Source organism: Mesoplodon mirus (genome assembly GCF_964341445.2).
Source record: "Mesoplodon mirus genome assembly, chromosome: 2".
Classification (NCBI taxonomy): Eukaryota; Metazoa; Chordata; class Mammalia; order Artiodactyla; family Ziphiidae; genus Mesoplodon; species Mesoplodon mirus.
In genome coordinates this window covers 202800770-202813054 of record NC_138977.1, presented here as the reverse complement: position 1 = coordinate 202813054, position 12285 = coordinate 202800770, and the positions used below count along the sequence as shown (strand labels likewise).

General features: G+C 35.7%; 1 protein-coding gene across 2 annotated transcripts in view; it reads right to left on the bottom strand.

The window, feature by feature from the left end:
* SLF2 (SMC5-SMC6 complex localization factor 2) overlaps positions 1 to 12285 on the bottom strand; it is a 42647-nt gene that overhangs the window by 19107 nt on the left and 11255 nt on the right. For both annotated transcript variants that reach the window (XM_082601364.1, XM_082601365.1), the window contains exons 6-11: positions 11306 to 11376; positions 8229 to 8351; positions 7132 to 7299; positions 5898 to 6000; positions 2499 to 2574; positions 1557 to 1698 (exon numbers count right to left, since the gene is read on the bottom strand). In XM_082601364.1, the coding sequence (XP_082457490.1) occupies positions 1557 to 1698; positions 2499 to 2574; positions 5898 to 6000; positions 7132 to 7299; positions 8229 to 8351; positions 11306 to 11376 (683 nt within the window). The remainder of the gene's footprint in view (positions 1 to 1556; positions 1699 to 2498; positions 2575 to 5897; positions 6001 to 7131; positions 7300 to 8228; positions 8352 to 11305; positions 11377 to 12285) is intronic.

The following is a 12285-nucleotide window of genomic DNA, read 5'->3' as shown; positions in this document are numbered from 1 at the left end:
CGGGGCACGAACCCGTGTCCCCTACATCGGCAGGTGGACTCTCAAACCACTACGCCACCAAGGAAGCCCAAGAACTGTTTTAATTTCTTTTCTTTTTCTGCCTATTTCCTTTGTCCATTTTCCTAATAGGTTATTGATCTTTTCATTAATTTCAAATTAAGCCTTTGTCTGTGACCAGAGTTCCATTCTTATATAGTTGACCCTTTTTTTTCCTTTTTTAGTATGTATGTATGTATGTATGTATTTTTAGCTGTGTTGGGTCCTCGTTGCGGTGCACGGGCTTCTCACTGCAGTGGCTTCTCTTTGTTGTGGAGCAAGGGCTCTAGGTGCGTGGGCTTCAGTAGTTGTGACACGTGGGCTCAGTAGTTGTGGCTCACGGGCTCTAGAGCGCAGGCTCAGTAGTTATGGTGCATGGGCTTGGCTGCTCTGCGGCATGTGGGATCTTCCCGGACCAGGGATCGAACCCGTGTCCCCTGCATTGGCAGGCGGATTCTCAACCACTGTGCCACCAGGAAAGTCCCTACAGTTGACCCTTAAACAATGCAGGGGTCAGGGCACCCACCTGCTGCAAAGTCAAAATCCTCATATAAAGTATAGTTGGCCTTGGACTTATTTTGTTCCACTGATGAAGCTATGAATACCTGCATTTGTCCCATGTTATTATCTGCTAAGGTCAGTCCCGCCTCATAACTCTTCTTTCTCAAAACTTTCCTGGGTATTTTTTCTATATGACTTTAGAATCACTTGTAGAGTCCCAACTACCCTCGTCCCCACAAAAATCTGACTGGCATTTCTTTATTTTATTTTAATCTTATTGGAGTATAGTTGATTTACAATGTTGTGTTAGTTTCATTTCTTATTAGGATCTCATCAAGTTCACAGTTTACCTCAGGGGTAGCTCTAATGTATTTATGATGCTGAATTTTCCTATCTGGTCTTCTTTTTTGTCTCTTAGTAATGCACGCACACACACACACACACACGCACACACACACTTCTATTTTAGTCCAAGGTATTTAATATATTTTTCTTACTATTGCAAATGAAGTGTATCTATTAACTAGCTACAGTTCATATACCTTAAGGTTACTTATTTCTCTTTATTAACATTGTACCCTGGCATCCATACCAAATTCTCTTACTGGTTTGCTATAGATTTTCAGTTGATTCTTAGGCTTCTATGTATATATTAAATCACTTTTTCTGCAAATAATGAATCTTTCACCAACTCATTTCCTATCTTTATATCTCTTCTTTTTTCTTGTCTAATTGTTTTGGCCAGTAGCTCCAAAATAATGGTAAATAACAATAGGCAGTCTTATTTAAAAAATTTTTTTTTAATTTAAAAAATGTTCCCATTTTTTCCCTGTTAAACATGCTGATGGCATTTAGATTAAGTTAGATGTTAAGAATATATCTAATTCAAGATCCATTTCAACTTTAAGATTAAAAAAAAATCAAGCATGAATAGTGAATTTATCAAATGAATATTAACTGTTTATATATAAATTGTTTAGAAGACAATTTTTGGAGTTAATTATGAAAAGAACACTTACACTAGATCATCTTCATTAAAGTCTGGCTGAAGATTCTCCAGAGGAAACAAAGATTTAAAATCAATTCCCATATTGAAAAACACAGCAGCTATATCAGACAATGATGGGATCCAAGGCCAAACTGGTGATTCACTGAAGGTATCTAGTTAACAGAAGAAAATATTTTATCCCAAATCCTGGGTTCACAAAACCATAGTTGCAAGATGACAGTCTGCACATGAAACATGGATTATTACTATGATTTTATAGAAATGGCAGCTGGTAATGATATGTTAACCATATAGTTATTTAGAATGATCATATAGGAATTACAGATTTTCAAATAAATGTGAAGGAAATGACATTTATAAACAAAATATCTGCAAGTGATGGATAAAAGGGTGTAACTCAGGAGGAACATTTGCAAAAGACTGGAAAATAACAACAGTAAAAAACCAACTACTGCTAACACAAAGATTTCACCATGTTCAGTGCCTATATAGTCCCAAGCCTTAGAACAAGTGAAAAAGGTAAATCACAATGCTTGTTTCATTATAAGGGATCTCAAAGGTAAGAATGCAACTGTCACAGTTTTGCAGTGGATACTTTCAATATTCTCAGTGCATAATCAGTACAATACTGTTGCTCACCAAAAAGCCATCAAAGTTAATTGGCTAAATAAACTTGCAACTATTTCCACTTATCCAGCACAGTAAGCTATGTCTTGGTAAAAATTAGGTAAGGGATGCCACTTGCAAGATCTTATACCCTTTTCTCAATGCAACTAGAAAAATGCACTCATTTTTTATTGGAGTTTCATTTCATTATTAAGGACTTTATATTACAAAAATAATTTTTTATTCTATATATCCAAATATCCTAATTGTTTAGTAATATGAAAGAGATCATGTACAAAGCAACCAATAATTCACACTGTTAATCACAATAAATTTATCTACTCACCATTTCTTATTGTTATTTCCATTAATGTACTTAAAATCTGCACAGACACAATACAGTCTGTATGAACTGACATCATCTGCCAAAGTAGATAAATGATAGAGTATTAAGAGAGAAGAAAGAGCAAAGAGGCTCAGAGAGATGAACATACTCCACCCAACATAATACATGAGTTGGAATTTAAATCCAGGTCTGATTTGTAAGTCAGAGCCCTTTCCATTCTAACATGCTGCTTGTTTTCTTTCTTTTTTTTTTTTTACAACTTTCATCTATAATTAGATAAATATAACTTTAAAAACTATCAAAAATACCTTTCTAGTTCATATTATGCCATGAAACCCAAAGACCATAAAGGGGAAGGCTATTAAATGAATCACATCACAAGCAAAAATCAAACCACAAACTAGTAAAAATATTTGAAAAGATACAAATATACAAATTAATAGACCAATGTATATTTTTAAGAGCTATTCAGAATCACTAGTAATCAAAGAAATGCAAAGAAAAATGACATGATATCATCAGCTGACTTCAAGACTGGTAAAGATTAAGAGTTTTCATAATACCCAGTGTTCACAAGGAAAGAGGGAGTATCTCCAGTATGAGTGTAATTTGGTAAAAATTGTAAAGTCATTTGGTAATATTTATGCAAAGTCATTGTCCTTGCACTTTGCTCTACTCAGCCTTTTTAACGTACAGGAATTTATATACAGAAGCATATAATTAATGTAATTTTACAAGACAACTTTCTGGGAACGAAATCTCAAGTTTAAAAGATGTTAAAAAATCATAACATACTGAAAGTTATTTTAAAGTGGTTTTGTAGAAAAAACATGTTGTATTTCTATTTCTCTTTTGTTTTGAAACCATGGATTATGATTATAATAAATTTAAATCTAAAATATAAGGGTGAAGAGCCTAAACTCTGGTTTCAATCAGGCATATAACTTGTGTCATTTCCAAGTCAACCTATGTGAAAAAATGTCTTTGCTATGATGTTTGAGTCATTACACTCAGCCACTAGGGGCAGCACCATTCAAAGCCATGTTGGACACTGGACAAGTTCTGCATAATAATCTTTTTGTGGGGGGTGATGAATTTTAAGGTGGGCAATACAGTACATGAAGATAAATAAATATGTAAAGAGATACATACATATATATAAAACAATCTAATGTCTGTCAATTGAGATTGGGTTAAATAAATAAATAAATCATGGTACAGCACTACAAAGGAATACTACTACTATTACAATATAGTATACAATATAAAGCCATTAAAAAGAATGATAACATGTTTCTACTAAGATGAAAATACTCAATAATTTATTGTTACCTGAAAAAAAAAAGTTATAAAACAGCACATATTCTGCTCACATTGTCTTTCTGGTCAACTATGTTTAGACACATGATAAAATCATGAAGATGTAAACATTTCAATTACATTTTAACAATTAAATTTCAAACTATCAGGACTATAGCATTAAAATGAATTCTGACATACTTTATTAAAAAAAAACTTATAAGTTGGTAAGTCTCTCCTTCATGAAAAAGGGACTTGGAATTGAAAAGGAGAAACAAGACAAAGTGTCTTACACAGAAAAAGCACTTAACAAATGATTATTAGTTTGCTTTTCAAAGAATAAATATAGAGTATAAAAAGCTGCTTGCATGAAGATATGCTTGTATGTCATCATTAGGGTTTTAAAGGCTAAAATGATAGGCCCACACCAACAAGATGAAAACACAGATAAATGCAAAGTCCTACTTGTAAGTTTAAGAAAAGATATATTACATAATTAGAGAATAAAGAGGTCCTGGTGTGATAACAAATGAAGTTTTGAATCGCAATAAACATAAATATGTGGGGGCGGGGGTAGATGCGTAAGAGCCTTGCTGGAAACTGCTGGTAGGAAAGACCTTATCTGGAGCATATATTCATTTACTGGGGGGAAGGAGGACATTTTAGGAGGGAAACTGACAAGCTAAAGGTCATTCAGAAAGGTGATCAGTAAAGGGACTGGATATTTAGTGACTCGAGAAAGTTTAGTGTGGGGAGTAATGAGGGTCATGATAGTTGTTTAACTGAAGGACTGTTAAGACAGATGAGGCATACTGTGGGAAGCTACAGAAAAGATAATTAGTACTACTACTTAAAAAACCATTTGGAGGCAAATTTTGATTTAATTAGGACTGTTTAAAAAAAAAAAATCACTGGGATCCAAGTAGTGAGCTCCTAACCACTGGAAGCAAATGCTCCTGCCCCACAGTCTGTCCCACCTGTTATTCTCTCTGCCTAGAATGCCCTTCTCCCATTTACCATCTGACATATCTATAAACGTACACACACCTGTTTATTGTCTATCTCCTCTATACTAGAATGTGGGTTTCATGAAATCAGAAACACTGATTTTTTAAATTGCTGTTCTCTCCAGAACCTGGCACAGTTGGCACTCAAACATGGCAGCTATATGAAAAATGCATGAAAAACTATATTGGAATATCTAGTTCTTGCAAATATGAGATTCTCTGAAATGTAACCTTAAAGCCCAGAATAGAAACTGCATATATTTTTCCCACTTCTCACTTCACATATATAGTAGTTACAGTTCTCTGATATCACTGAAATTTATAAAGTTACCATGTAGATAATACAAAATTAATTATTTAAGTGGATTTAAAAGTTAAATACGAATGGGGAAAAGAAATATTCAGTTGGATTTGCACTCCCCGCACCCAGTTATGAATGGGGAAATATCAGTATACAAGTCAAATCCTAAAAATGTATGTAGGCACCTCCACAAAAACAGGGGGGAAAAGGTAGAAAAAAATCCCACCAGGTACGCAAGCATTAGAAGACTTCTTCTAAAGCAAACTACAACAGTGATTTACCAGTGGGATGAAACGTCTTAGGCACAACTAGCATTATTGCCTATCCTGCACACTATCTGCATTAGCATTTCTTCTTCTTTTTTTTTTTTTTGCAGACAGTTAGTAAGTGAGGAGTATTCCCCTTTCTGAATTTAACTGGTACGCGGGCCTCTCACCGCCGTGGCCTCTCCCGTCGTAGAGCACAGGCTCCGGACGCGCAGACTCAGTGGCCACGGCTCACGGGCCCAGCCACTCCGCGGCACGCGGGATCTTCCCGGACCAGGGCACAGACCCATGTCCCCTGCATCGGCAGGCGGACTCTCAACCACTGCGCCACCAGGGAAGCCTTAGCATTTCTTTTATAATCTCTTTATTCTGACTCTTCTTGCTTCATTCTAGCCCACTAAAATCCTGGGTTTGATATGCTAGATTTTTTCTCTAGTAATGTGCAAATAAGATTATATTTTAGAAGTTTATTTTTGACTGGGAAATATAGAAAGAGGCAACTATACCCCCCAAATATTTCTCTTACCCGAAACAGCCACTTTAACACAGGTACAGGACACTGGACATAGTGATAAGCAGAGGTAAGGAAGCCTTGTGTTGTCAAAAAAATCTGATCTGTTTTTCCTGATCTGAAAAAATACAGTGAAATCAATATGATTGTTATCTTCATGGCAAGAAACTTCTACCACTACCACATCTGACATAATCAGGGAAATGAGCAAGCAAACCATTGCAGTCCGTGGAGGTGGACTCTACCCCAGTGTGGATGGGTTACTCATTAGAAATTCAATCAATGGCCTAAAGCTGAACCAATCTGTTGGCTTGGCTCCAGATTTATCTGGTGGTCAAATCTACAGTAGCTGGCAGTGTTGAAGAGCCTATCAAGTCTCAGAGCATCGTTTGCTTTTGCCAACTTGGGTTTGTACTTCCATAAAACTCAGCACCACAATTAATGTGATCTCTCTGGATCTGAGCTATCACGTACTGAGAGAAATTAGACCAGTTTGAGTATTGTGGTAGAGACTGTTAATCCCAACATTTATTCTTGTCTTTCCTCTTGGTAACTGAACCCTGGGGTTTTTAGCTGGGCACACTGGCTGCCTGAAATAAAAATCACTTCTCAGCCTTCCTTGTAGCTAGGTGTGGCCACGTTGACTAAGTTCTACCCAACTAACCATAAGTAGAAATGTTGTGTGGGGTTTCTGGGAATTTAAAGGCTGGAGCTCCAGTAGCACCTGAAGCAACCAGGTGCTAAGGATGGTGGGGAAGAAAGATTATATGGTGAAACACCAGCCCTGGACTTCCCACCTCTGAACTTCTTCCACATCAGAAAGAAATATACTTCTTGTTTAAGCCTTGTTATTTTATTTATTTATTTATTTTTAACATCTTTATTGGAGTATAATTACTTTACAATGTTGTGTTAGCTTCTGCTGTATAACAAAATGAATCAGCTATATGTATACATATATCCTGATATCCCCTCCCTCTTGCGCCTCCCTAAGCCTTGTTATTTTGACAGTCCCTGTCATTAGATACTGATCTTAACCCTAACTAATAAAGGCATGTAATATGCCAAGCGACTACCTTATACTGCTTCCTATAACTAAATAATAAAACACAAAGAGCAACAGTAATAAGTAAGAGGATGAGGAAACTGGATAGGTCAGAATAGAAATTAACCTTTCAGAAGCTTACATCAGTCAGAAATCTTTCAATTTTTATACAAGAAAGAGTTAAATGTCTATTTTCCTACTTACTTAAGAATAAGCTTTTCTACAGCACTTTGTCCGATAAAACCAGAGTCTCTTAAATCCAAGGTATACTGATTGAAAATTTTTCCAGAATTAAGGAAATTAAATATTTCTTCGCCTGGATGATGATCAGGAATAGCATCAATTGTAACTGAAAATTTCTTTAGAAATTCTCTGAAAAAAAGAAGTTATTGAATACTGAACAGTTATACTGCATATAATTTTGTATTTAAAGATTGGGTGCAAAAAACCCTTTTCTTAGGACCACTATTAATCCCACATTAGAAGATGAACATGAGAACACATGTTCTGCTCTCCCACTTTTTGCTAGTATTGAATAGTTATAGTCCAAAGCCACTAAATCTGTCTGTGTGAAAAGACAAAAATGTAACTTGGCCTTAAAATCTGCCTTTCAAATCCACCCCAGATGGATTAAAAACCCATCATAGATTATTCACAGAGTAAATAACCATCAATGGCCCATTTATTTTAGGAAAACAAAATTTTAAAATGTATTTTTAATACAGCATACATCATGAAAAATGCTGTCCCTGTGCTCTTTTTTCCTCTGATTTTATTTATTTACTTATCCAGTTTTATTGAGGTATAACTGACATACAGAACTGTTTAAAATATACAGCATAAGGATTTGACTTACATACATCATGAAATGATTATGACAAGTTTAGTGAACATCCACCATCTCATACTGATACAACATTAAAGAAATAGGAAAATAAATTTTTTCTTGTGGGGAGAACTCTTAGGATTTACTCTCTCAACAACTTTCATACACAACATAAAGCAGTGTTAATTATATTTCTCATGCTGTACATGACATCCCTAGTACTTATTTATCTTATAACTGGAAGTTTGTACATTTTAACCACCTTCATTCAATCTTCTCTCCCCCAAACCTTCTGCCTCTGGTAACCACAAATCTGATCTTTTTCTTTGAGTTTGTTTTTGAAGTATAACTGACCTACAATACTGTTAGTTCCTATTACACAACATCATATTGATTTTGTACTTCTATACATTGCAAAATGATCATCATAAGTCTAGTTATGATACACCACCGTTTACAAAGATATTACACATACCTGTGCTCTTCTAAGAGGCCATCTTCATCATCTGTACTGTCTTGATCGCCAATTCTGATTGGGGATTTAATGCCTCGGCCCTGCCTTATGTCTTCCTGTAGTTGCTTCTGCAGTTCATCTAGCCTGAGAATCGAAAGAATGTTATAATAAATGGCTTAAACTAAAGATTTTTTTATTTTTAGGGTATGTCTAAAAGCAGCACCAAAGAAAACTCTTATTAAAAGATTTGAATATTTCTTTACGGCTAGGACTTCAAGAAAGATGTCCAAATCATTTAGAGATCGGAGGAGGAAAAACCACAAAGAATAAACACCACTGATTTGATTATCCCTCTAATCTTTAATGCTCATTGGACTTCCAGTAGACCAACAACCTGATAATGTTAACTAGGCTTTCTAGAAACAGTAGTCATCACCATTGTCACTGTGATTATCACCAACACCCAACACTTACTAAGCAGTTACTATGACACTGTACCAAGGACTTCATGTATTAACTCTTTTAACCCTCACAACAATTCCATGAGGTAGATTATTACCCATTTCATACATGAGGAAACAGGCATTAGAAAAGCTAACTTGCTCAAGCTCACAATGTAAGGAGCTGGGATTCAAAGCCAGAGAGTTTAGCTCTGGAGTCCTTGCTTATATTGCTTGCCAAGATTAAGTTACTTTAACCAAGGTCCTTGTTCCCAGCTCCAGCCCCACAGTAGATGAGTATAATACAACAGTAAATGACCAGTAAAGGCACTGCTCTATCACTACAGGAAAGAGTTAATCATCAGATCAAACTAGAACCTCTGCCTTTGGTCTGTGCAATGTTCAATTTTAAATAAGCAACTTCAGATCTGACATCACAAATCACATGAATTCATGAAACTTTTAAAGAATTTTACAGTTGACAGGAATTCCCTGGCAGTCCAGTGGTTAGGAATCCATGCTTCCCTTGCAGGGGGCATGGGTTCCATCCCTGGTTGGGGAACTAAGATCCCACATGCTGCACAGTGCAGCTAAAAATAAAAAATTAAAAAAAAAAAAGAATTTTATAGTAGAGACAAATTTCTCCAGTTAAATCCAGAAAGGGGAATACTCCTCACTTACTAACTGTCTGCAATTCCTATGCTTAGCTACTTAAAGACACATATATACCAACTTCAAGCCAACTGAGGTTTCAGTGAATTTCTCTGCATTAGTTTCAAGGATAGTCTTTTAACTAATAAGGAATATTATTTTTCCCCTTTCATAAACAAAAGCAGTTTGCAACTAGTTACATAAATATCATTGGGGTTATTATAATTCCCAAACTTTTTGATTTCTGTATCTATGTGTGTGTATGGGGGGGTTATCAGTAATAATTCTAAACTTCTTCCTCAAAAGAGTAATTTGATGTAGAAATACCACTTCTGGTTATACTCGTTTCAAAACTTGGACTAGGACGGCATACAAATGTTTAACAAGTATGAAGGTGCCACTTCATACCTGTTAGGATGGCTATCATTAAAAAACCAGAAAAACCAAGTGCTTGTGAGGAGGTAGAGAAACTGGACCCATGTGCACTACTGGTAGGAATATAAAATGGTACAGCCACTATGGAAAACAGTACAGCAATTCCTCAAAAAATTATGTATAGAATTACCATATGATCCAGCAATTCCACTTCTGGGTATATACACAAAAGAACTTAAAGTGGGTATCTGAAGAGACAATTTGTACACCCATGTTCATAGCAGCAAAATTTACAGTAGTCAAAAAACAGAGGCAACCCAAATGCGTCCATCAATAGATAAATGGATAAATAAAATGAGGTATATACATACAGTGGAATATTATTATTTAGCCTTAAAAAGGAACGAAATTGGGTCATTTGTAGAGACGTGGATGGATCTAGAGACTGTCATACAGAGTGAAGTCAGAAAGAGAAAAACAATTATTGTATATTAACGCATATACGTGGAACCTAGAAAAATGGTACAGATGAACCGTTTGCAGAGCATAGAGACACAGATGTAGAGAACAAACATATGGACACCAAGGGGGTAAAATGGCGGGGGGAGTGGTGGTGGTGGGATGAACTGGGGGATTGGGATTGATATATATACACCAATATGTATAAAATAGATAACTCTTAAGAACCTGCTGTATAAAAAAATAAATAAAATTCAAAAATTCAAAGAGAAAATTCTGACACATGCTACAACATGGATGAACCTTGAAGACAGTATGCTAAGTGAAATAAGCCAGTCATAAAAGGACAAATACTGTATGATCCCATTTATATGAGGTATCTAGAATAGTCAATTTCATAGTAACAGAAAGAGTGGTAGTTGCCAGGGGCTAGAGGGAAGGGGAGAATAGGGAGTTATTGTTTAACGGGTATAAAATTTCAGTTAGGGAAGATGGAAAATAAAAGTTCTGGAGATGGGGCCTCCCTGGTTGCGCAAGTGGTTGGGAGTCCGCCTGCCGATGCAGGGGATGCGGGTTCGTGCCCCGGTCTGGGAGGATCCCATATGCCGCGGAGCGGCTGGGCCCGTGAGCCATGGCCGCTGGGCCTGCGCGTCCGGAGCCTGTGCTCCGCAACGGGGGAGGCCGCAGCAGTGAGAGGCCCGCATACCGCAAAAAGAAAAAAAAAAAAAAAAAAAAAAAAAAAAAAAAGTTCTGGAGATGGATGGTGATGATGGTTGCACAACAATGTGAAATGTATGGTAATGCCAGTGAACTATACATTTAAAAATGACTGAAATGGTAAATTTTATGTTATATATTTTTGTCACAATAAAAAAAAAAAAAAAAAATTTCTACCTATGCTTTTGATCAAGAACTTCAGCTACCAGATACCAGCTGCGGTAAGCAGAAAGGAATTCGTACTATTAATTAATGCAGTACGCCATAAAAACCAGGATCTTCTGATTCAGCCTGTAAATAAGAACACCTTATTTCTAACATAGTTGACAGCAAGACTGTTATAATAGCACTAGCACAAAATACATGCTAATTTCTCATGTTTTTTTAAGGTAAATTAAAAGCCAGCCATACAAACAGTATGTTAAATTTAGCAAGATAGTCACGATGCTAACCTACCTTTGTGTGTCTTCCATCTCCTTCACTAGACGCTCTAAAGTATTTGTATAAGTTCCACTATGAACATGTTCCTAAAACAAGAAGAAAATTTGGGAATACTTTATAACATACCTTAGTAGAAGAATTGGGATGTTTTAAATTATTCAGAAGACTAAAAAATATTTTCTATTTCAATAACCTGGGCCAGGAGGATATCTTTCTTAAAAAGGTAATTTTCACCATCATGCTTTAAATCTAGAATTTTGTACTGCAGGCAATTTGATTTTACCATCTATTAGGAAAGGCACTACTTATAAAAACCCTGCTAGCCTTAGGAACTGACTGTCAACACCCAAGGGCTCCACAGCTACCCTGTCTTTATTTTTAAATTCTATTTTAGTGGAATTAAACTACTAATTTTTAGGTGTTACCATGAAACATTAACACCTTCCCCACCAAATTTTACACACGAGAATTTAATTCAGCTTATTCCCAAGATAGAATGAAGCACTTTATAAATAAAATTGCACACCACAATTAACAACATTTCTACACTCTACCTTCATTTACAGCAGTGGTCTCCAAAGCAGGGGGTGTGCAAGGTGATCCATTGGGGTGCAGGAAGAAAATAATAGAACTTCTATTTATATGGAACTTCTATAGAAACTCCAGTAGAACTTACTCTATTGTAACTTCTATATAACTTATATAGGAAAACACTTTTTTCTTCTTCCTTTCAAATTCTGTTTTCTTCATATGCTTCAGAAAGTACATAGTAGTATAGTAGTACATGTATATAATCTATAGGTATACATATATATTGGGGTACATGCTCAAAATTTTTACTAATAAATGTGTGTGTGATCAAAAAAAGTTTGGAGACCACTGATTTACAGTTATAAAGCTGAAGATATGGGAAATCCATTAACCAAAAAAGAACTATACCACTTTCAGTCTAATTGTAAGTTGTAACAAACAGTGAATTTTAAAGTAAGTTCTAA